The sequence below is a fragment of the Rosa rugosa genome, chromosome 2 (assembly GCF_958449725.1).
Source record: "Rosa rugosa chromosome 2, drRosRugo1.1, whole genome shotgun sequence".
Taxonomy (NCBI): Eukaryota; Viridiplantae; Streptophyta; class Magnoliopsida; order Rosales; family Rosaceae; genus Rosa; species Rosa rugosa.
The window spans coordinates 7,622,702-7,647,863 of NC_084821.1; the positions used below are offsets into that span (position 1 = coordinate 7,622,702).

Consider the following 25,162-nt stretch of genomic DNA (forward strand, 5'->3'; position numbering starts at 1 on the left):
GATGATCCTAAGGGCAATCCGTGAGGATCTGACCGTTAGATCATCGCGTAATTTCGATCCGACCGTTGGATCATCATTAATTTAGAATCCGACCGTTGGATTGTTGTATTTGTGTGGTTTTTGAATAAATTGCTAAGTTAAGATCGTGTTGGATTAGGTGATTGACGGATCGATTTGGCGGACAATTTGTGAAATTGTTGTTGAGCTGTTAAGAAGACGCAGCTGGATTAGAGGTGAGTAAAATCGCACATGGTTCCTTCATGAACCGAAATTTAGTGATTTATATTGAATTATAAAGGTGTGGAAAATTGTTTTAAGAAAATAAAGATTGTTTTGAAATAATATGAACTTGATCGACTACGGTTCATAGGGCTACTACTCACAGGTAAGGAAAATGAATTTAAGTATAAAAATGAATTTCTTGTTTTATTGCATGTGAACTATAGATGGTATTAGTAGTCACTCTTGTGTAGGTGATTACGTATATATATATTTACGTGAAATATATATTGAAAGTTATGACATTGTGTGATGTATTGAGTTGTTTGTGATAAAGAGTAGTTGAGTAAAGTGCGATAGTTGAAATGTGTAGACGAATTATATGTTAGTGTCAAGTGTTCTCATCGTGTGTCGATGAAAGTGCCCAGTATTTTCATCGTGTGTCGATGATTGTGGCAAGTGTTCTCATCGTGTGTCGATGAAAGTGCCAAGTATTTTCATCGTGTGTCGATGATTGTGGCAAGTGTTTTCATCGTGCGTCGATGATAGTGGCAGGTGTCTTCATCGTGTGTCGATGATTATGACACGTATTATCGTAAGATTGAACCTTGGCCAAGGTGACAGGTTACGATTCAGTTAGAGCTCTAGTCTGTCTGCCATCATACTGTTTGAGGGATAACCTCAAGTTTTTATGTGTCTTTGAGTATGACATGCTGCGTGGAGGGGTTTTTATAACCATCATATACCCTTGAGTATATATTGGAAATGGAAAGTTTAGTTGTTTGGATGGTCACGGTGAGATGTGAGTTGATTGATGTTTGAAGTGACGTTGTGCACTTCAATTTTTATACTAAGAATCACTTAAATTGATTTGTTCTTTAAAGTCGTGCAATTCCTTGTTTACTCATACGGGCTGTCAAAAGCTTACCGGGTTTGTGTTGTTGCAATCCCGGTACACTATTCAAATTGTGTAGCGGGTAATCCTACAGGTCAAGAGAATCAGGACGGAGATCGAGCTGCGTAGAGTAGCTGCAATTGTGTCAATCTGAATTGCTTTGTGAGCCGGTGAGGTGTGTTATGCTCATTTAGAGCTTTACAATATTTCTTGTGAGAGTGAATTGTAATAATGAACTCGAGGTTTCGAGATTTGAAGTTTGTGTATCGTGTGGTGAGGTTGTTTTGAGAAAAAAATTCAGAACGTTTATTTGATTAAGTGGTTTAAATTCATGTTTCGGATTTGAACTTATTATTCAAAATTCGGGGCGTGACAGTTTGGTATCAGAGTGTAAGGTACATATTTGGTGATATGTCAATACTTACCGAGTGATGGCCCGTCTGCAGCGGATCCCCATCGTGTACTCTTCGGTATTGGCAAAGTCATTGGGTATGTGTGAGCGTTAGGAGTCGTCTAGGACGTCGAGTTGCTTTAAGACCTTGAATGCTTTCCTTATGGTATTGACTTGGTTAATATGGACTGGTATTTGACTTATAATGTGTGTAAGTGTTATACTTATATTAACCAAGCGTACTATGCACCTTAGGTAATGGACAGACAGCGAGGCCATGATGTGCGCAGAAGAGGAGGCGGAATTGGTGGTAGGAGGGAAAGGACCCGCCCCTTAGAGGAAGTTTATTTGAGTGACGCAGAGTCTTCTTTTGATGTACAGCCTACTCCACCTGTTGTGGAAGTAGTGGATGCCGTTCGCTTAGCCAAACTGGTTAAGGAGATCAAACAGTTAGGTGCAACCCCATTTGAAGGGGGAGTTGATCATTGGGCAGCTGATCAGTGGCTTGAGAATATGATGAGTTGTTTCGAGATGGTGATTTGCACCGAAACTGAGAAGTGGAAGATTGCTGCTTATCTTCTTCAGGGTGATGCCAGGATATGGTGGGCTGGTCAGCGGAATACAGTGAATATGGCTGCGCTGACTTGGAATGGTTTTGTGGAACTATTCCAGGACATGTACTTCCCTGATGCAGTGAGGGAGCAGATCGAGTTAGATTTCATTTCCCTGGAACAGGGGACTATGACGGTGAGAGAGTATGAAACACGGTTCACTCAGTTATACAAGTTCGTTCCCCAGTTGGATGCCCGAGCCTTGGCTAAAAAGTTTCTGAGGGGACTGACTTACAGGATTAGGGAGATACTGTATCCCCTTCGGTTAGCCACTAAAGGAGAGATCTTTGCTAGTGCCATGGCCCATGAGCAGGCAACCAACATGCGTGTAAGTGAACGAGGGATTATGAGAGAATCCTTGGGGAAAGGGAAGGCGATTGTGGGGAGCAGTGGTTCCAGGGATCATAGAGGTGGGTCGTGGAAGCGACAGAGGACTCATTTCCATCCACAAACCCCTGCTCGGATAACCTATCAGCACCAGACTCCAGCCAGGGCAGCACCGGCCCCACTTAGGGCTGTACCTGTGAGGCAAGTAGCACCAGCTGCACCGGTGAAATGTTACAACTGTGGCGAACGGGGCCATACCTCTAAAGTGTGTACGAAGGCGCAAACCAGACTATGCTTTAGATGTGGCCAGCTGGGACATTTTTCTAAGGAGTGTACTCGACCTCAGGGTGCAGGACAGGGTACTCAACAGAGACATTTGCCTCCAGCACCTGCTAGAGTTTTCGCCATTGGTCAGAGAGGCACTGGGGTGGAAGGTACCTTATCTATCTATAACTATCTTGCTAGAGTACTGTTTGATACGGGAGCCTCCCACTCCTTTATATCTAGTTCAGTTGTGGATGTGTTAGGTTTGATTTCTATGCCTTTTACTAGATCGCTATGTGTTACATCACCTCTCGGTGTGTCTCTTGAGCTTAGGTATTAACGTTGTTTCAACCCTAGGAGTGCTAGTGTTATATAATTAAATTATGAGGCCAGATATTGTTGTGAGGATAAGATTTTGAACTGTGGTGTAGTCAGGGTGAGATATTTGGTGCTTTACTAGTACCAATTGGTGAATTAAGATATGTCTTACGTAGGGGTGGATACTAATCTAGAAAGCTTCAAGGAAACTAGAAGTACGACTGCAGCTGAGCTGGCTAAGGTTTTGAAAGAGCATTGGGTGACCAAGGTTCGATCATTGGTGTCGTTGTTGGTTGTTTTTTTTAAAGAAAAGTCTACCACATACATTCAGTCTTATTGATTTAGACATTTAGTTACATTACAAAAAAAAAAAAAAAAAAAAAAAAGGGAACTACACTATGCTAAGCCTAGTCAGCAGCTCCGGATGGATTGAGGCTGAGCTCAAGAGAAACGTTAGAGCCACTGTTGTAACCGCCTGAGCCACCAGAATAGTAACCAAATGCGCTACCTTCCTCGGAAGTAGTCTTCGGGTTACCAAAGACGTCCTCGCCGTGCACGGGGAACAAAGGAAGAGTTTCAACCTCCTGGTGATCTCCTCCTCGTTGTTGCAGGGATGTTTGTCCTCCTGTTGTGCCAAAGAGTTGTACTGGTATTAGTGTTGAAGTGTGAGGAAGAATATGAAACAAAATTTAAATCAAGAAATCCTTCATTACCAGTAGAATCGGTGGAACCAAAGTTGAGATTAATGGATCTACCGTCATCAGTAGAACTAGTGGACCCAAAATTGATGTCAATGGATCCACCAGCTGGCCCAAAATTGATGTCGATGGATCCACCAGCACCAATAGAACCAGTGGACCCAAAATTGAGATCAATGGATCCACCAGTACCAGGAGAACTAGTTCCCATGGGCACTTGAGCAGCCTGATTGCACCTCTTCATCTGCTTCTCTCGAGCCCTGACATTCTGGAACCAAAAATAAATGTTCTTGCCCTCAACATGTCCATACTGGTTCAGCTGGAGACAGATCTCGTGAATGTGCTCTGTAGTTGGGCACTTAACACCCTTGTCGTAGTAAAGATCCTTGAGGATTCTTATTTGATCTGGAGTAGGAATCCACCTGGTACGGCTTCGCCAGAAATCCATGTTGGCACTACTTCCGGCTGCTTGGGTGTTTCCTCCCTCCTCTGTTGGTTGCTGTTGTTGTAGTTCCATTTGTTGCGGGGTTTGGAGCTCCATTAGTTGCAGAGTTCGTGGCTCTTGGGTCATGGGGTGAGAGGATGTGAAAATCGAGGAATACATGGTTTAGTGTTTGAGGGAGATTTTGTTAGAAGGATTGGAGTTGTTGAACTGGTGATTGGAGATCTGAGATTCTCAGAGGAAAGATGAGATCGAATCTTCAAATGGAAGAAAAGATCTGAGAAAGAAGGATTGAAGATTTGGAGGAAAAGATTGAAGATCTGAGAGTGAAAAACTGGGGATTTGAGAAGAGAAAGGCTGAAGAGTTGAGAGAGAAAGACTTGAGCTCGGAAGAAAATTTCTTTTCCTTTGGAGTGAACAGTTTTTCTCCAGAATGCACCTATTTATAGAACAAGGTGAACAGATCTCCACCGTTGGATGGACGATCTCTGAGATTCATTCTACGCGTTGGATTAAAGTCACCCGAAAACACGGAAAAGCTGTTGGCGCGTGGAGAGCGTGTAAGGGGACCGAGGGAATCTCGAGGCGCTGTGGCAGACAGCTGTAGCCGAAAGCAGATTTGACTGCCGTAAATCACGGAAGGGATAAGCCGTGACACAAGTGGGCCGTACTTGGGCCTGTCTCGGATCAAGGCATCACTGTAGCTGTGGGTGGAGGCCTGATGGGCCGAGTTTCAGAAACAGTTTTGGACATGATGGGCCGAGTTTCTGAAACAGTTTTGGATGAGTTGGGCCGGATTTCTGTAACAGTTTTGGATACGTTGGGCTGGGTTTCTGCAACAGTCTTGGATGTTTTGGGCCGAATTGTTGAAACAGTTGGTTTAAATAAAAGGATTGGTATGGATAATAACGTGAGCAGCCGTGCTGGAGTGGTTGAGTGTAAAGTTCGTGTACAAGAGGTCTGAGGTTCGAACCTCGCCTCTCGTTTATTTTTATTATGTTCGTTTATGACATAATAAGTATAAAATTTGTACACATTATATTAAGCACAGCTTGTGCCCCAGTGGTTAGGGGCAAGTTTTGTGAGCAGCAGGTCAAGGGTTCGAAACCTTGCATCCCATTGTATTTATTTTTATGTTGCTTTTGACATAATAAATATAACTCGTGGGTTAAATTAATGAAAGCAGCTCTTGCTTCAGTGGTTGGGAGCAAAACCTTCGTGTTCGAGGTCGGGAGTTCGAACCTTACCTCCTACAAATATTTTTGGATCTCGTATATGTTTGATATACGGACGCATATACGGTATGTACGGTATGCATACGTATATACGGTTTGTACGGTATGCATACGTATATACAGTTTGTACGGTATACATATGTATATACGGTCTATACGGTATGCATACATATATACGGTATACCTACGGTATGTACAATTTCATACCGTAGTCGAGCTGAAAGTTGGTGGGCCGATTGGTAGGCCCAAATGTTAAGCCCAATTGTTCGGCCCGAATGGTAGGCCCAAATGTTAAACCCAAATTGGTTCGGGCCGGTTCGAAATGTGGATGGTTCGGTTTCTTCGGCCCAATTGGCCAGCCCTAATGCTTAGCCCAAGGATTGAGCAAGCCCAAGTCATCGTCACTGGGTGACATATTTTATTGGCGTGCTTTTGGGGATGATTTGTTTTGAGTGATGCATCTCTATTGTTGTGAAGAATGGTGCATGCTTGAGTTTTACTATAGAGATTTACCGTGATGCTAATTGAGTAGCGAAACACTTTGTGGGAGTGTTTACTGTGCTTGTATGCCAGTACAGAGTGATGATCTAAGTGAAGATCTATGTGATGATCTATGTGAGGATCTATGAGATGATCCATGTGACGATTTTGTGTATGTGATGTGGAGTGTTGTTGAGCAGTTGTTGTGTGAGTTTACGTTTGTGATGAAAGGATTTAGTGGCCATAGGAATGTATATTTATACAAAGAGCTGAGGCTTTGTAGATTACTACAGATTTGGAAAAGATGGGAGATTCTATGGTTAGGTCAACCTTAATCGAGAGGAATTGACTTACGCTTAAATTTCGGGACGAAATTCCTTTAAGGGGGGTAGATTGTAATACCCGGTTGATTACTTTTAATCAAAGCAAAACAGTATTGCTTACTTTCATGATTTCGCTGCTTTAACTTTAATGATTATGCTTGGGTTAACTGATTGAGTTGATCTTCATTGGCCGACACTCTCCCTCACTCACACCCTCTCTCTCTCTCACTCAAACTCTCACTCTCTTTCTCGTCCGAAACCCATTCGAAAACAGAGCACGGCTTCTCCGGTCTCTCTCTCCCTCCACTGGCCACCAAACAGCTTTGGACCACCTCCATTAGCCTCGCCTAGACCTTGCACTGCTGCAGTGGCATCCTTGCACCGCGGCACAACCGGAAACGGCGGCGGAAACACGGTTTCGTTTTAAAACCCGATTGGGTCCAATTGTGATAACTCGAGGTACAGGCCATCAATCCTCACCAAACTTCATCCTCGAGCTCGCCTCAACTTCCTGAAGCTCCCAGAAGCAGCCTCACACGGCGGCGTGGCCCGTAGCAGTGGCTGCAAGTCAAACCCAACCAAGAACGAAACCGGAGCTATCGATCCAAATATCTTGAGCTACAGGACGTCGTTTTGAGTGATTCTTGAACCAGTGAGCTCGCCTTGAAGTTCTGAACAACTCTCCAGAAGGAATCGAAGCGTTTCGTTGAAGTTTTTACGTCGAAACTCAAGCTCGCCGGATTCTGGAATTTTTCCGACCACCGAAGCTTTCGATCGGTATATCTCGAGCTACAGACCATATTTTTCTGTGATTCTTGAACCAATGAGTTCACCTTGAGTTTCTTAACAACTCTCTAGAAGGGATCGAAGCCTGAAATTGAAGTTTTGACGTCGAAATCAAGCCTTGCCGGATTCTACAAATTTCGCCGGATTCTGGAAATTTTCCGGCCACCTCGACTGTTTTAGGTAATTTCAACCACTTCCGGTCATTTTCAGCTTACATGGTAGTTATGAAAGTTGTTAAGCATGATGAGAGGAAGAGGAGAAGCCCGGCCCCGACACCATTGGCGGTGGTCGGCGGCGGCTCTGCCACTAACTCCGGCGGCCATTTCCGGCCACCTCCGGGGATCAAAAATATGGTTTCTGTACATTTTCAGATTCTATATTTCAATACGATCATCTTGATATATTATATGCAATTTTTGGATATCGTATGATTAAGTTATGAATTTTTAAGTTTCGATCGATTTCGATCGTTGGATTTGTGATATGTGAAGTTAGGACCGTCAGATGGACTTGTAGTTTTGATATGATGATCTTATGACTGTCCCAGTGACTTTGTGTGGTCATGGGCGAAGATCCGACCGTTGGATCTTCGTATAAATGCAAAACAGTGATTAGGGAGGCGATGCGTGAGAATCCGTCCGTCGGATTTTCGTATAAATTTGTGGAGATGTTTGTAAGGACGATTCAGGAAGATCCAACCGTTGGATCTTCGTGATAATTTTGGAGGATGATCCTAAGGGCAATCCGTGAGGATCTGACCGTTAGATCATCGCGTAATTTCGATCCGACCGTTGGATCATCATTAATTTAGAATCCGACCGTTGGATTGTTGTATTTGTGTGGTTTTTGAATAAATTGCTAAGTTAAGATCGTGTTGGATTAGGTGATTGACGGATCGATTTGGCGGACAATTTGTGAAATTGTTGTTGAGCTGTTAAGAAGACGCAGCTGGATTAGAGGTGAGTAAAATCGCACATGGTTCCTTCATGAACCGAAATTTAGTGATTTATATTGAATTATAAAGGTGTGGAAAATTGTTTTAAGAAAATAAAGATTGTTTTGAAATAATATGAACTTGATCGACTACGGTTCATAGGGCTACTACTCACAGGTAAGGAAAATGAATTTAAGTATAAAAATGAATTTCTTGTTTTATTGCATGTGAACTATAGATGGTATTAGTAGTCACTCTTGTGTAGGTGATTACGTATATATATATTTACGTGAAATATATATTGAAAGTTATGACATTGTGTGATGTATTGAGTTGTTTGTGATAAAGAGTAGTTGAGTAAAGTGCGATAGTTGAAATGTGTAGACGAATTATATGTTAGTGTCAAGTGTTCTCATCGTGTGTCGATGAAAGTGCCCAGTATTTTCATCGTGTGTCGATGATTGTGGCAAGTGTTCTCATCGTGTGTCGATGAAAGTGCCAAGTATTTTCATCGTGTGTCGATGATTGTGGCAAGTGTTTTCATCGTGCGTCGATGATAGTGGCAGGTGTCTTCATCGTGTGTCGATGATTATGACACGTATTATCGTAAGATTGAACCTTGGCCAAGGTGACAGGTTACGATTCAGTTAGAGCTCTAGTCTGTCTGCCATCATACTGTTTGAGGGATAACCTCAAGTTTTTATGTGTCTTTGAGTATGACATGCTGCGTGGAGGGGTTTTTATAACCATCATATACCCTTGAGTATATATTGGAAATGGAAAGTTTAGTTGTTTGGATGGTCACGGTGAGATGTGAGTTGATTGATGTTTGAAGTGACGTTGTGCACTTCAATTTTTATACTAAGAATCACTTAAATTGATTTGTTCTTTAAAGTCGTGCAATTCCTTGTTTACTCATACGGGCTGTCAAAAGCTTACCGGGTTTGTGTTGTTGCAATCCCGGTACACTATTCAAATTGTGTAGCGGGTAATCCTACAGGTCAAGAGAATCAGGACGGAGATCGAGCTGCGTAGAGTAGCTGCAATTGTGTCAATCTGAATTGCTTTGTGAGCCGGTGAGGTGTGTTATGCTCATTTAGAGCTTTACAATATTTCTTGTGAGAGTGAATTGTAATAATGAACTCGAGGTTTCGAGATTTGAAGTTTGTGTATCGTGTGGTGAGGTTGTTTTGAGAAAAAAATTCAGAACGTTTATTTGATTAAGTGGTTTAAATTCATGTTTCGGATTTGAACTTATTATTCAAAATTCGGGGCGTGACAGTCACCACGCTCACGCCAACCCCAGAACGTAGGCGTAGGAACAAAACCAGTGAATACAGAGTCACCATCACATCCAATACAGTAAGAACTAGAGCCGCCAATCGAGCCACCAAAACTAGAGGAGGTGCATATAACCTTCTGTTCCCAAACACCATCAACGACGTTTGTGCAGCCCCCACCACCCTCGGTAGTCGGACTACCACGATCCAAAACCTAATCCAGTGCAGACCAAACCAGATCCAAGCAATTAGAGCTCGGTCTTAGATCAGCCACTAAAACATCAAAACTGCTGTCCCAAACAGCAACCACAGGGAACCCAATCCAAGACGGCGCTCCAAGCAACAGAACAAAAGCAACAAGAAGAAAGAAACGATTAGCCACCAGGCTAGCAATGGCCATGATTTGAAAATTTTGAGAAATTTGTCAAAAGTGGAAGACCGACGATAAACCCTAGCAGAGCGCTAGGTCGAGGAGAAGTTTCTAAAAATGTTTCTTTATTTTGAAAATGAAGGTTGATATAGAACAAACTTTTTTTTGAAAAGGACATGTAACATTACATTTAAGGCGTCCGATTTCACCTCATAGGTCCAAAGGCAAGTAGTGGCATAAATAGAACAATAAATGTAATAAAAACTCTATTCTAAAACGTTGACGTTTCAACTGTGGCCTCTAAACTGTCCAAACTTATAGTAATGCATGCACCCACAGATTACCCAAGGCAAAAGGCAATAGGCAAAAGTCCAAAGGTTCTCTTTTACTGGAAATTATTCTATGCACCGACGGTGCAAGTGACCCAACCCTTATAAAATAATCTCAACCCTTGATATTTATTATCAACTTTATTTTTAATAAACAAAAAGTGTATTTAATGCAATCTAACCATTCATTTATGTTGGTGCAAGTGCACGGCGGTGCTCTGAATAATCTCTCCTCTTTTACTCGTGTAAACTTGAAGTTTACAAAGTTTCAATTATTCTAGTGGCAAAAACAAATCCTTTTTACATTTGATTATTGTTTCTTTTCTCGCAGAGAATCAAAACCCATTACATAAACATAGAGAGTTACAGAAACTGTAGCAAACCCAAATCCAAGACACCCATAAAGCTCAGCTCTTCAAAGCACTTGAAGACTTGAGCTACTAGCCTCTGGTACTCTTCAATCCTTGGTCAATAAAGATGATGAGTTTTCTTTGTTTTTAACTTATTTTCTTTCCCATAATTGTGGCTGATATTCTCTGCCGTCTATGTTTGACTGGTGGGTTTTCTTCTCTCTGGAACAAGCAGAAGGAAATTTTGCTTGCCTTTGAATTGTTTGGTAAGGTAAAGCTGGTTTTTGAGGCTTATTGGGTTCCATTGTTGTTAAAGTTGAAAGCTTTAGAGGCAAATTGTTTTCTTTTGTACCAAGAAAAGGAGTCTACCTGCATTTGACTGTGTATTTTGGAAGAGGTTTTGATCTTGACTGTGTTTTTGGCAGATTTGAAGGGTTTAATCCAGCAAGGGAGTATGGTGGGATTTGCATATCCTCTTGGTTTCATGTCCACCAGTGGCTATGTCAGCCCAAACAAAGAGTTTCACTGGCTGGCTTCTGCCCTTTTTGGTATGCTTCTCTGCAAAATTGTAAGTATCAATCTCTTAGGTTTTTTTTTTCATGGTCTGAATGTCTAAGTTGGTGTTTACTGTGTAGAAAGAAAACTTCTTTGAGGCACTTGGTTATCAGTTGTTAAATCATGTTATGGATTAGTCAGAAGTGAACTGATATGTGGTTTTTCAGTTTTCCATGTTTTGACCCTTCAAATTCATATGTGGCTGACTAGTAATTCTCAGGCATAACGTCTGTATTTGGGTGAAATTGGAATTTAGCAAAAGATACAGTCAGCTATGAGCTTCAGAGAGAGAAAGCTTTGTTGAGAAATTCTTACTACCATTTTTTTTTTGGCAACTTCAAAGTAAAGTTTGGTGTCCTTCTGGAGATTATATAAGAATTTGAACTAGCCTTTGATACATGTAATGTGGACTTGATTACCCACTTGTGGTTTCCATTTAGGGACTGAAAGTAAAAGAAAAACAAAATTTGGTACGAGTTTGGAAAAAAAATCTTTGTGTTCATTATATGATTGAGAGGATAAATTAAATTCAGTAGTTCTGTTTCCATAGCTCCAAAGTTGGGTTCTTTTTGTAAGATCATTTATTGCTGAAGAAGTTATTCTTATATGTTCTATTTATTAGAGATCCTAGTTACTCCTGAATAGAAGTAAGAATGCATTATGCATCTCTTTTAACTTGTAGTTTTGAACTTGATTAAATCCTGCTCTTGAAGGTTTACAAATTAACAGGTCTTATTAGCCTTCATAGCTTCAAGGAATATCAGAAATTGAGCAAAGCAGAAAAAGTTGAATGGAACAACCGGTAAATATCTTCCGCATGACACAGATGTATATCTGCATAGTCTTTTACCACACTAAGATTGAATTTTCTGATATTCCTATTAACTTAAGTATTGATGCCCCTTTTTTTCCCATTCTGTACAGGGGGTTCTCAACTGTTCATGCTATTGCTGTAGCAGTTGCATCTTTTTACCTTATACTCTTATCAGATACATTTCATGAGGGTTATAGTGATGAGCTGATCATTAGTAGAAGATCTACTTTTTCAGATACAACATTGGGGGTAAGTGGATGTGGAAAAAGCATTAGTTCATTGTTTAATTTCTAGAGGTTGTTAATGTCCAGCTAAAGTTTACTGTTTGCTTATGATTTGAGAACCTATCTGACTGTGCAGCAATGGGTAATGTATACTTCCGATAATGTTAGTCTCATGTGAATGCCAAATATTTAGTTTTACATTTCTGACCTTTGTGTCTGCATCTATCCTCACCAGCCCAGTAAATGTTTCCTTTACAGCATTTCTAAACCCAATTCAATTGCTTTGATTTGTTTGGTTTGAGCTAGTTTAATTAAAACCAATGCCCCCTAAGTGTATCATGAAACTAATAGGAGTCTGTTGTTTCTTCTTTTCATTGAGGCTAGGTCCCAAACTACGGTGATTCACTTATTGTTCTGTAAAGAACTTGGATATGTTTGAGTTTTGATTATTTGCATACTTAACTTGTTGTCGTAACTAATTTTGTTTGTATTTGGGTACTTTTGCAGATCTCCATTGGTTATTTTCTGGCAGACATAGCAATGATTTTTTGGCATTTTCCTGCTTTAGGTGGACTGGAGTATGTAAGTACATAGGTTGAAGGATAATGCTTCTTTGACATTAAATATAATTTATACACTGCTATCTCTTATAGTGCATTTTCCTCAGATCTTGACAACTGCTTGGTGGAAAATAATTGGTCGTTTTGGTGAAGTTTGGGAAAATCTCACATGTTAATGCATCACTTGAATCAGTATCCTAGTTGTTCAATCAAGTTCTGGGAATTGAGACCTTTTTATCCTTTTTTTTTTTTTTTTGCAAGTAAAAGTTCCTCAAATCTTGAAAACTGCTTGGTTGAAAATAATTGGTCGTTTTAGTGAAGTTTGAGAAAATCTCACATGTTAATGCATCACTTGAATCAGTATCCTAGTTGTCCAATCAAGTTCTGGGAATAGAGATTTTTTAATCCTATTTTTTTGTTAGTAAAAGTTCATATTAATCTGGTTCAATTATGCTCATCTTATTGATTCTCCTTTTAGGTTTTGCACCATGGACTATCTATGTTCTCAATCTTCCTTTCCCTTGTAAGTGGTGAAGGGCAGATTTACATACTAATGGTTCTGTTCTCTGAGAGCACAACTCCTTTTGTAAACCTAAGATGGTGAGTTTAGCATTTGTATATTCCTCAGTTTGTCCAGTTCTCTTGGTCATCATTGTTGCATTACTTATGTACTTGCATATATTTTATCAGGTACTTGGATATTGCTGGTAAGAAGAACTCTAAGCTGTACGTCTGCAATGGTGTAGCATTGTTCCTGGGGTGGCTGGTAATTTCTAAAATACTTAAACTGCAGTTTCTTTTAGTTACCAATATGTATATAATAGCATCCAAAAAGCATGGATATACTTGTATGTGTACACACACACACACACACACAAACACAAACACAAACACATCTTATAAGATCCTTTTATGGCCATTGAAGTCTCATACAACCAACAGTAGTGATGGAACAGTTATTTGCTTACAGTTCTATAGTATAATTTACAGCATTGAAAATGTGTTGTTTGAATTTGCTTCTTCATTGCTTCAACTAACATAATTGATTTGGTTTAACACAATTTATTTCTTTGCCTTCAGGTTGCAAGGATTCTTTTGTTCATTTACTTTTTCATCCACATGTTTTTCCATTTTCATCAAGTGAGTTGATCCTATACAATTCTCCTTTAAACTGAAAGAGCTCAATTCATAACTCTAGTCTATATATCTGTCTTTGTAAGAGGAGAAGTTAAGCCCCTAACCACTTGAATGCTTGAACCTCTGCATTGTTTCAGGTCAAGACAATTTTTCCGTTGGGATTTTACAGCTTGCTCATGATACCTCCTGTGTTGGCAATCATGAATCTGTTTTGGTTTTGGAAGATTGCCAAAGGTTTGATCAAAACAGTTTCAAAGGGCACACAGAAGACCGTACACAGTCAGTGATCCTAGCTAGTGATTCAAAGATGGGAATTTGACTTACCCAGTGTACATTGTTAATTGTATGTCTTTTTCCCTTCTTGTTTCTTGATTGAAAATGATAGGTGAATATAACAACCAATAGATGTGGATAATTGTTGTTAATTTTTTCATGGGTTTGCAATCAGCATTTGAGTGATATCTGAATCTGATGATACATAGATTTCTGTCACAACTTTCGCTTTCCAGCTAAAGATTTGGTTTTGCAACTTTCAAAGGGACAAAAGGGGAATGCATGGGTGTGAGTTTCCAAGAGAAGAGAACAAACCCTGATGTGGGATGTCTGATGAGTCATCTTTTATGAGGTGAGCACATGTTAACGACTTGGAATCGAGGAAAGAATGAGTCATGAAGAAAATGAATTGAACTGATCGAGGAGTCGGTTCTTGAAAAGTCAAAAAATGAATATTGGAAAGGAAAGAATCAAGTGTACGATTCAGATTTTAGTACATAGAACCATGTCAATGTTTATATTTAGTATCGGAAGAAAGAACATTGGGCGTATATAACCAGAACCATGTCTTGATTCCTTATCAAATCAACAATGTACCACAAACCAAAGAATCAAATACTTGATCCTGTTTATCGACCAACTTTTTAATTACTTACTTTTTTATTTTATCTTTGTGGAACAAAGACGTACTGAAAGTTATCGGTATGATACTTGTGAGTGCTATTTGCCTATTCTGTTGACATACTACGCTCTTAAGTTTTATCTAATTAGGCTCAAGCTGGTTGAACTCAAGTCCATAACCTTTGTGTATCAAGCAACAATCAAAATCAAAAATATGATCTGTTCATTCCTTCTTCTTCATTTTTTATTTATTATTATTATTATTATTTTTTTTTTTAGAATAACCTTCTTCTTCTTTTAGAGGAGTTTGGTGCAGTAAAAGTAAAAACAAGCTGTTGCTTAGTTGGGGGAAAATAGTTGGAAAGTGAAAGCAGTTGACAAGAGGACTTGCCGATAATAAAAAAGGAAGGTCGGTCAGAAAGTGACTACTAGATTCCTCCAAATATTGTAATACAGTGACCAAGTGAATCCAAGACCCAGAAAAAAGGAAAGGAACAAGGCACGAACTTGGTAAGTGGATAACGATGTCGAGACGCGTTCACAAGTGTGCATAAAACTCTCACCAACTTTCCATATATATGCAACTCCTCCACCCCATTCAAATTGAATTGTATTTAAGGAAGGAAAGGTCAGAGTCAAAATTTTCAGTGTCTAAATGGTGTTTGGTGTGTGTGGGAGAAGCCTTGGCTGTTAGTTGAAACGTTTGAATACTATATTTAAAACCCAAAAGAAAAATAAACAAAAAGATCCAAAACAATTGTGGGGTGTTTTTCATTGAAGGGTCAGAAACATATGAACCAACGGAGTTGGCGGTCCCGGCTTTGCTTCCTTGCCTTGTAACCTACAGTGAATTTTGCCTTTGTTTCCTCGTCCACCTTCTTTATTATAATACTAGTGTTTCTATTGTCATCCCCATTGCTCAAAGTTTCTTGCTTTTTCTTCGTTCTTTCAATTTTTTTTTTTTTGGTGTAGAAGGTTAAAAATCCCAAATTGTAGAGGAATTGATAGATGGGTATTGATATATAGGGTGTTTAGAGAGCGACCCAGATAGTAAAGTTTTGATCTTTGGTCAATATGTGGAGGAGTGGGTGGAGAACAACCAGTGTTGTGCTCAAGGATTTGGTGCACCGTGGAGGACCCAGAAGCCCAAACCCATGTGCTGTGTTTGGTTTGAGGCGTTTTGGGAATGATGAGGAACAATGTGGGTTTTTGAATTCTCCTGGAAAGTTTCAGAGAAGGGCTGGGTTTGCTTCTTCTGGTGGGGATGTCAATGGGGAGGGTGAGAATATCAGTAAAGGTGCAGGTTTGGGAGGAATGCCCATAAGTTTTGGGGAGGCCAAGAGGCTTATGAGGCTTGTGAATGTGGAGGCTTTGAAGACTAAGCTTGGGACAGAAGGGAAAGAGGCCATTCCTTATTCTGAGTTGCTTGAGGCTTGTCAGAGCATTGGTGTGGCTAGATCGCGGGATGAGGCTGCTACTTTTGCTAGGGTGCTGGATGAGGCTGGAGTCATCCTTCTCTTCAGGGATAAGGTTCTGCTTCATCCTGATAGGGTATGCCTCCTTTAACTTGTTCTTCTTGTTGTTGCTTAAACTTATAGGAATGGGGGTTGTGGTTTTAATTGCTTTCTGTTTCATGAGTGTATGAGAATATATACCTTTTGTGATTAAAAAATATTGATGCCTTTGTGGCTGGTCCCTCTTCAATCGTTATTCCTTAACCTTTTTAGTTTTTGGTGCTGGATGTGTAAGGTTTAGGACCCTGTGGGTCTCTTTATCCTTTTAGAGCAAGAGGAATTTTAACTAAACACACATCATAAACTGTAGTAGATTTTTTCTTTTGATGGCTGTAGGAGGAGATGCTCAATAGGGCATTTGTCTTAATTCGTGTTGGGTCTTATTTATGGACTCGAAAAGAAAAGCTTAAACAAAATATCACAATACAAAAGGAGGTTACTTGGTTTACCTGCATCAAAACTGGGGTAGAGTCCTGCACCAGCAACCTGTTCTTTTCCTATGCTTCTTACTCCGTTATTGATATATCTATGTTTTATGTGGTGAATAAAGATTTCTAGTTCTTCCAACCACACATGTAGAACATGTCTTGACTGTTGAATTGTTTTCCAGGCGATCAAAGTTCTGTTTTTCTTTATAGATAGCCCTAGCAATTCTCCATTTGCCTATTACTTCATGAAATTGCTGCTATGTGTGTATATTTTCTTTATCTGCTATATCTCAGGCCATGTTAATGAGGAATTTGGAAATTTTCCAAATACATAGTGCATTAATATCGGCTTGCAAACCAAGGTTGCATTTGGACTAGCCAATTTATCCAAAAAAACAAAGGAATTTACTTCAAATCCAAGTATATTTTATATCCAGCAATCCAACTGCAACATTCAATTCTATAATCTTTTTTGTGTTTAGAATCTAGTGCCTTTTGGCCTCTAATGTTCTTTATTTGTCATGGTGAATTTGGATTTTTATGTTAATATACTGTGGCAGTTTTATGTGTTCAGAAATTCAAATGTAGTAGATCCTGTCCTCTTTTGTTGTTATTAGCATTTGGTTTTGGATAGCATCTTTTTTATTTCCTCTTTGCTCCCCCTTCAGGGCTACAGTATACCCACAGTCGCTGGTTATTCATTCAATATTCTCTGAAAAGTGATTTTACCTTCTTCTTTTTTGCCAAAGATTAACATATTTTATGCACTCTGCTACTGCCTATCTTCTTCAGGTCACCATAAACGAGTGTTCTAGTTATTCCCAATTCTAGTTATTCCCAATGTGATCTGTAGTTGATAAGGAAATGCCAACTTCTACCAGTCAAATGCAGCATTCCGATCATAACATTGTTGGTTTGCATCATTCATGCATGCCATGTTGTGGTCTAGTAAAGAATTAAGAATTAAGATTTTGAGCTAGTTATGAGATTTTCCCAAAGTCAACTGCATCTATTCATGTGCCTTTGATTAGGTTGACTCATACAACTTCTTTGCATTGTTGAATGTTCAGGTTGTGGATCTGGTTAGAAGAGCAGTACCCCTGGCTCTGACTCCTGATAATGACCCTGTGTGGGAAGAGTTAAAGAAGATGCAGGAGAAGAAGATAGAAATTGATATCTTGGCACATAGGCATGTCCGGCGTGTACTCTGGGGTGGCCTGGGGTTGATTACAACACAGCTCGCCCTCTTTTTCAGGATGACATATTGGGATTTCTCATGGGATGTGGTTGAGCCACTTGCGTATTTCACCACAACAACTTGCATTGGCATAGGCTATGCGTACTTTTTGATTACTTCAAGAGATCCGACTTACCAAGACTTGATGAAGAGGCTTTTTCTCCGGAAGCAGAGGAAACTTATCAAGAAGCAGAACTTTGATGTTGAGAGATTCAAGGAGATACAGAGAAAATACGATACAACTCTACACGCCAGCACCTCAATCAAGAACCGGATCGGCATGGATGTGGAGCTGGACGATGCTTTACACAGAGATTAACACACTACATAATTTTACATTTTGGTGAGAGCTGGGAAATGGCAGGAGGTTAAACTCAGCTTTATATTGGTTACAGCTTACAAATCTGGTCTCACTTGTTTTTTGTCTAGGTAGGGCCCAGAATTTGATCTTAACATGTTGTTTCTGACCTACCTTTCAATTTTTTGGCATGAAAATTCATTTCATGCAGCTCCTACTTTTAACTAGGAAGAATGCGATGGATACTGCTCCTCTTAATTAGTTGCATCCAATGCATTCTTAATTACTGCTTAATGCTGACTGCATCAGATCTCTTATTAGTCACTGCTCTTTAGTTGTGGGTTGCTGTAGTTGTTACATAAAATTCACATAAATTAATCAGGCTTCTTTTTTTTCCTTTTTAAATTATGGTAATCACATATATATGGTTCTAATTAAATCATTTAAAAAAGTTACTATGTAAAACAAAAGAACATATATAATAAATGGGAATTGAAATGTTCTGAGATTGACTATGGCCTCAGATTAGCAACAGAGACCTGTTGTATGATTATTGGTGGTCTTGGTATCAAAGGCTCCTTGAAGTCTGTGTTGTTTGTGAAGATGCGGTTCTGATGTAATGGAAAAAGTTAAGAAATGATTTTTTAAGATTTGATGGTCGAACACATTTTTAATTTGGAAAATGCATTCTCTATTTCTCTTTTTTATTTTAAAAAAATAATTTAAAAAATATGTTGTTGAAAACATTACCGAATAGGCACTTTAATTTCCCATCACAAAGACAAAGATATTGTTTTCCCTTGGGCGAACCAAATAAAGCCTAGGGTGTGGAATTATGCGTTAGGTCAGGTGTTGAATTTTCTATACTTTACCATTAAAGTCGTGATTTTTTTTTTATTACCTACCTACATGACCACATGGTAAAAAAATAACTTGTCGTAAGAGCTAGTTTCGTTTGTAGATTTTATGACGAGGGGAAAAAGAAATTGATCTACTTATTATTGATAGGGTGAAATTGAGACGATGAAATAAAATTTGATGGTGATATATGAATACCTATAGGTTATAGGTAATTTTTCGCCATCTCAAACTCGTAGTTACAATCCCAACATCCAAATGAAAGACAAAAATTTCTGCTAAGGACAAAATTGACTATTTATTACCGATAGGGTGCAATTCTGATTTCATTGCATAGGTGAAAACAGAATTGAAGGATCAAAAATGAAAGAAAACACCTTGCCAAAAAAAAAAAAAAAAAAACAAAAAAACTGTAAATGGATCAGTTTTACGCTTTCAGGGTTTCACCTGGACTAGGGCCCACGTTCCACATACTGCATCTCAAGGCCCAAATTACAACTAGGGTTTTTGGTTAAAAACGCTAGCAAAGCCATCACTGCCGCTCCTCACATATCTCACCTCCCATTTCTCATCCGCTCGTTCTTACCAAAGTTAATCCCAGAAGGAGAAGATTTCCGTCTCAACCGTCACCATAAGGGCCAAGGTAATCAATATATAATATAGATAAATGTATATTAATTTAAAGGGTAATTTAAATTAAGTGTGACCAACTCGAAGGCTACTGCTGAGTTCTTAAACAAGCTTTCCTATAATGTCATTTTTAATGTCAATACAACCAGATATTCATCCTGCAATTGGGCCCTCTACAACGATGTCCGCAAGTATTACACTGACGAAAAATCGATGCACAAACACTGACGAAAAATCGATGCACGAGAAAAAGTAAAACAACTTTTACCAACCGAAAAGGATAAATAAAAATTGAAAGGCCAAATTTGTTTGGATATGTTTGTAGGATGGATAAGTCAAATTTTATTGGACTCATCATTCGATACCCCGAGTGGATCGGAGGTAAAAGAGATTCGGATGGATTTATTTATTCCTTATCCTTCTGATCGAAATAGGAATTTAAATTACCCTTTAAATTAATATACATTTATCTATATTATATATTGATTACCTTGGCCCTTATGGTGACGGTTGAGACGGAAATCTTCTCCTTCTGGGATTAACTTTGGTAAGAACGAGCGGATGAGAAATGGGAGGTGAGATATGTGAGGAACGGCAGTGATGGCTTTGCTAGCGTTTTTAACCAAAAACCCTAGTTGTAATTTGGGCATTGAGATGCAGTATGTGGAACGTGGGCCCTAGTCCAGGTGAAACCTTGAAAGCGTAAAACTGATCCATTTACAGTTTTTCTGTTTTTTTTTTTTTTTTTTTTTGGCAAGGTGTTTTCTTTCATTTTTGATCCTTCAATTCTGTTTTCACCTATGCAATGAAATCAGAATTGCACCCTATCGGTAATAAATAGTCAATTTTGTCCTTAGCAGAAATTTTTGTCTTTCATTTGGATGTTGGGATTGTAACTACGAGTTTGAGATGGCGAAAAATTACCTATAACCTATAGGTATTCATATATCACCATCAAATTTTATTTCATCGTCTCAATTTCACCCTATCAATAATAAGTAGATCAATTTCCTTTTTCCCCTCGTCATAAAATCTGCAAACGAAACTAGCTCTTACGACAAGTTATTTTTTTACCATGTGGTCATGTAGGTAGGTAATAAAAAAAAAATCACGACTTTAATGGTAAAGTATAGAAAATTCAACACCTGACCTAACGCACAATTCCACACCCTAGGCTTTATTTGGTTCGCCCAACGGAAAACAATATCTTTGTCTTTGGGATGGGAAATTAAAGTGCCTATTCGGTAATGTTTTCAACAACATATTTTTAAATTTTTTTTTTTTTAAAATAAAAAAGAGAAATAGAGAATGCATTTTCCAAATTAAAAATGTGTTCGACCATCAAATTCGGTGTACAAATTATCGAGCACACACCAAGGCAATTGATTATCTAACAGCACAAGATCTTGATAGATGGTGTGGCGCAGACCGAATATTCTGGAAATGGCTGTTTTCTTGTAGAGTTTCTTCGCAGGTAATCTTTCCACACTGAGCCGTACCCTAACGACCCCATTTCAAGACATCGGATGTTCGGTTGTTCAGTAACATGATTGCATTCGAGGAGTGCTCTGCAAACCGCAGTCCCCTGATAACCTCCTACTTGATTTTGATGAATAACCTAATCACTTCGAGCAAGGATGTGGAGTTGTTAGCTGAGAAAGGAATACTGACCAACTCGAAGGCTACTGCTGAGTTCTTAAACAAGCTTTCCTATAATGTCATTTTTAATGTCAATACAACCAGATATTCATCCTGCAATTGGGCCCTCTACAACGATGTCCGCAAGTATTACAGAAATCACTTGGACAAGTGTTTACCAAAAAAATTCCAGTGGATGAAGGTATTGAAGCATTGATACGCTTTTAGCAAGCGCATAATTTAACCCTGCATGTAGTTGTTAGTATAGAATAAGTAGGGATCGTTCTAACCGGGGATTGAGGGTACACCTGTAATTGCAAAAACAATTAATTAATTAGTAAAAGTAAAAAGTATTATTTACAAAAAGAATATATACAAATAACGAAATAAAAGGGGGGTTTAAGAATTATAAAATCAAAAGTTAAATCAAATAAAGAAAACGTAAAAACATATATACAAGGGTGGAACGCAAGGAACAAAGATCAAAACCAATTCCATGTAATCAAATTCGATTCAAACCCTATAATTGTTCATCTAAGTCATGAGAAAGGAGTTGATCATGTGAAACATTCGAAAGCAAATGAATTCCTATTTTTTTTGTATTTTTCAATATATATGACTCAAGACAAAAATATAAATCCCTTCCCCCACACTTAAATATTGCATTGTCCTCAATGTAATCAATTATAAGCATGCAATGAAACAAGTAAGCATAGATAAAAGGTATTTATGAAAACAAATCTTAAAACAAAAGAGAAAAATTAAAAGATAAAAAAAAATAGGAAAGGAGAAAGCAAATCTGTGTTTGTAGACTCATTCACAGCTACTTCTGAATTGGGTTGCCTCCCAAGCAGCGCTTGAATTTAACGTCTTTCAGCCAGACGGTACCTCCATTAAATAAAGTTAGTGATTATAATTAACAAACAAATACAATGTATAAAAACAAGTAACTAAGAATTACAAACTACAAATAATTAACAAGTACATTGTACACAAGACACAAGTTAGGTACACAAGTGAGTAAAAAAAAACATGAAAAATATTTACACAAATGTTTTTTTTTTACCTTAGTGTATCACAACATTTTGTTACATTTTCTTTTGTCATAAATATTATTGATATCAAATCTAATTCCAAGCGGTAAATCAAGTGGACGTGCGGCCCAAGTATAGTCGCCTAGACACAAACTCCCTCCTACATCCTTTGGGCAACCTTACTGAAATGGCCAGGTAGGGGAGGACGACCACAAGAGGCAGAATCCATTTTGGCATGAGCTAAGCCCATTTGTAAGCACTTCTGGATTCAAAACCCGTTATGAACGTTGTCCCCTTCCTAGACACCATTCCACATAGGCTATACTTACTAGGATGAAAAAGATCATAAGTGTGAAGACAGTTCAACAAGTGTTAATAAAGGCCGCCCTCAACCTTAAGGGACCTGAACTAGGTACCAATAAGTGGTTTAGGCCAATATTAACAAAAGAGACTTCACCTATTCCATTCAATTTACAACTTACAATTAAAACTCGTATTCAACAATAAAAAAAATTCCTAGTTAATTTAAACTAAGTTTCAAACAGTTTATATACAACAATTATAAACAAAAACAAGTGATTTTCCAATCCCCGGCAACGGCGCCAAAAATTGATACGCTTTTAGCAAGCGCATAATTTAACCCTGCACGTAGTTGTTAGTATAGAATAAGTAGGGATCATTCTAACCGGGGATTGAGGGTACACCTGTAATTGCAAAAACAATTAATTAATTAGTAAAAGTAAAAAGTATTATTTACAAAAAGAATATATACAAATAACGAAATAAAAGGGGGGTTTAAGAATTATAAAATCAAAAGTTAAATCAAATAAAGAAAACGTAAAAACATATATACAAGGGTGGAACGCAAGGAACAAAGATCAAAACCAATTCCATGTAATCAAATTCGATTCAAACCCTATAATTGTTCATCTAAGTCATGAGAAAGGAGTTGATCATGTGAAACATTCGAAAGCAAATGAATTCCCATTTTTTACTTTTCAATGCTAATTAATCTAAGCGAAAGCACCTAGATTAATCCTATCAAACATGCAATCAAACCCTAGAAAGCTAGTCAATCATGTCATGTTTAATGCATTACACATAAAGAAAGGCTATCAACTCAAGTGTACAACTTAGTATGGAAAAGTCCACCTAATTGCAATCCTCGTTAATTAAATTCGATCTTTGCCCAAAACCTTTACTACTTTGATTCAAGTTTACACAAAACGAAAAGTCGATTTCATGTTCTTAAACCTAGCACCAATTATATCGAAACCCTAAGTGTTTGCAACCACATAAGATTAAAATACAAAAGTTATCTATAAAGCAAATTTAATTAAACAAACCCACATAAGCAACTCTCGAATTACAATAATAGAATCTGAAAATTCTCATTTAATCATAAAAATTCCAGAAATAATAACTTTGTTCAATCATGAATGTCAACTAAAGCAAACCAACGAAATTCAAACCAAGGTTACAAAGTAGAGGTCGAATTACACCGTGGATGGAAGATGAGGATGGATGATTTTCGTTGTGATCCTTGAAGCTTGAAAGCAAGTCTTCAATGGTGGATGGTGGAGGAATAGTCACGGCTCCTTCTTCTCCCTTCGGCCTTGCTTGAACTCCGTGGCTTGCTTTAGAGGATGGAGAGAAAATTGAGAGAGCTTATGACGTTATGGAGGATTTTCTGAATGAAAGTGTGTGTTAAACGTCTAGCATAGGGGGATTTATATAGGGGAACGGCCAAGCTTTGCCACACAGCTTCGACCAATCACGCAGCGCCACGTCAGCTCTGTGTGTCATCCAACCAATCAAAAAAACTCCAAAATCAATCCCTAATATATTGTTGCTGATTTCCGAAGATTATTTCTGATTTTTCTCTTAATTTTCGGCCAAATATCTAGGCATGAACCTAGACAATGTATCCGGACTCATTTTGGACCTTTTCTCCCTTAAATCTCTCCATGGCTTTATCCTTAACATCCTCCCCTTGATTTTCTCTTGATTTTCACATTAAAATTGCAGATTTTATTCTCTAATTTCAGCCAACATATCTTGAGGGAATTAAGGAACGAATCTGGACTTGTTTTGAGCCTTTTCTTGTTGCACAATCCCTTGAAACTCTCCCTTGATTTTCTCAACATAATCTCCTTGATTTCCACATTATCTCCATCATTTCCCATGCAAAAATCAGATTTAATCTCCCATAATATCTTCAACGTCATCTTCAAGTCATGTGGTCTCCTAATGCCTTTAGGTTTCCTAGCCTCATCAGGATTCCTGCGTTGACTGGGATTCCTAGTCGGACCAGGAAAACTCCATTTCTTCATTTCAGCTCATTTCCTTGTCATTTATTCCAATGTACCTAGAAAATAGAAACTTTTATTAAAATTACTAAAAATAGAAACTTTCTAAAGATGGAAACTTTCCTAATCAAGAAGGATTTATTTAAGGAAATAACTAAGTAAATATGAGGAAATAACAGTTAAAACGTCGCATTAAAATGCTCCTATCAAGCATGACTATTTTGGTACACCATGGAAAGTTGTTTCTCTGATTGCAGCCTTTGCGCTCCTTGTTCTCACATTACTACAGACCATCTACACAATGAAGAAGTAATCACTTCAGCCAAGGTAACCAAACCCTATCCCCAATCTGTTCTTTGCTGTTTGGTAAAAGTTGTTTTACTTTTTTCCGTTCATTGATTTTTCGAAAGCTTTGGCATCCAATCGTTGATAAATGAAATTTGTATGCATTGCAGCGGAAGAAGAAGAGGATGTGGCCGAAAGATGAGCCAGAGATCTAAGTGATTGCAGTAGCAGCACCTGTTTCACATGGCGTTCCTTAGCCAAGGCTTTTGAGTTTTATCAGACTTAGTTGTTTGTTAGGGTTAAAGCGACTCTTATTTGGTACTTTTATTTCGAGCTTTCTGTTACATTCTCTAAATTTTTAAGTGAAATTCGACTTTTATGAGTAAATGTTGTTTTGTTCTGTGGATGACATAGTTTGATGAATGAATGTATCAATTATCTGGTGCTATTTGAATATGCATTCCGTAGTCAGAATGCCGTATTGCTGTGATACTG

At 38.5% G+C, this 25,162-nt stretch overlaps 3 protein-coding genes and 1 long non-coding RNA gene across 8 annotated transcripts; all 4 read left to right on the forward strand.

The window, feature by feature from the left end:
• Positions 1–1,763: 1,763 nt before the first annotated feature.
• On the forward strand, positions 1,764–3,047 carry LOC133730263 (uncharacterized). The gene has a single exon (XM_062157889.1). It carries the CDS (start codon positions 1,764–1,766, stop codon positions 3,045–3,047), a length of 1,284 nt encoding a protein of 427 aa, XP_062013873.1.
• A 4,079-nt stretch (positions 3,048–7,126) lies between these two features.
• On the forward strand, positions 7,127–9,127 carry LOC133729344 (uncharacterized). The gene is made up of 3 exons (XR_009856336.1): positions 7,127–7,169; positions 7,873–7,948; positions 8,909–9,127. It is a non-coding gene; the product is annotated as an uncharacterized LOC133729344 (long non-coding RNA).
• Positions 9,128–10,207: 1,080 nt separating this feature from the next.
• LOC133730267 (uncharacterized) lies at positions 10,208–14,470 on the forward strand. Of its 5 annotated transcripts, none has more exons than XR_009856655.1 (11): positions 10,213–10,352; positions 10,488–10,523; positions 10,678–10,820; positions 11,521–11,609; positions 11,732–11,870; positions 12,353–12,427; positions 12,884–13,005; positions 13,096–13,171; positions 13,486–13,545; positions 13,680–13,885; positions 14,052–14,470. XR_009856655.1 is itself a non-coding variant. In XM_062157894.1 (10 exons), exons 3-10 carry the CDS (start codon positions 10,707–10,709, stop codon positions 13,827–13,829), a joined length of 789 nt encoding a protein of 262 aa, XP_062013878.1. In that variant the 5' UTR covers positions 10,208–10,352; positions 10,488–10,523; positions 10,678–10,706; the 3' UTR covers positions 13,830–14,001. The 5 variants fall into 5 exon arrangements, 3 of the variants coding, with proteins under 3 accessions (XP_062013878.1, XP_062013877.1, XP_062013876.1); XR_009856656.1 differs by having other exon boundaries at positions 14,081–14,469; XM_062157894.1 differs by lacking the exon at positions 14,052–14,470 and having other exon boundaries at positions 10,208–10,352; positions 10,678–10,800; positions 11,537–11,609; positions 13,680–14,001.
• A 570-nt stretch (positions 14,471–15,040) lies between these two features.
• LOC133730266 (calcium uniporter protein 5, mitochondrial-like) lies at positions 15,041–18,233 on the forward strand. Its single transcript, XM_062157891.1, has 2 exons — positions 15,041–15,987; positions 17,449–18,233. The coding sequence occupies exons 1-2, from the start codon at positions 15,511–15,513 to the stop codon at positions 17,932–17,934; spliced, it is 963 nt and encodes a 320-aa protein (XP_062013875.1). The 5' UTR covers positions 15,041–15,510; the 3' UTR covers positions 17,935–18,233.
• Positions 18,234–25,162: the final 6,929 nt, after the last annotated feature.

Coding starts and splice junctions, on each gene's coding strand:
- LOC133730263 (XM_062157889.1), top strand. CDS start 1,764: ATGGACAGACAGCGAGGCCATGATGTGCGCAGAAGAGGAGGCGGAATT.
- LOC133730267 (XM_062157893.1), top strand. CDS start 10,707: ATGGTGGGATTTGCATATCCTCTTGGTTTCATGTCCACCAGTGGCTAT. Junction 10,821..11,520: donor GTATGCTTCTCTGCAAAATT/GTAAGTATCAAT, acceptor CTGCTCTTGAAG/GTTTACAAATTAACAGGTCT. Junction 12,428..12,883: donor CTTTAGGTGGACTGGAGTAT/GTAAGTACATAG, acceptor TTCTCCTTTTAG/GTTTTGCACCATGGACTATC.
- LOC133730266 (XM_062157891.1), top strand. CDS start 15,511: ATGTGGAGGAGTGGGTGGAGAACAACCAGTGTTGTGCTCAAGGATTTG. Junction 15,988..17,448: donor TTCTGCTTCATCCTGATAGG/GTATGCCTCCTT, acceptor TTGAATGTTCAG/GTTGTGGATCTGGTTAGAAG.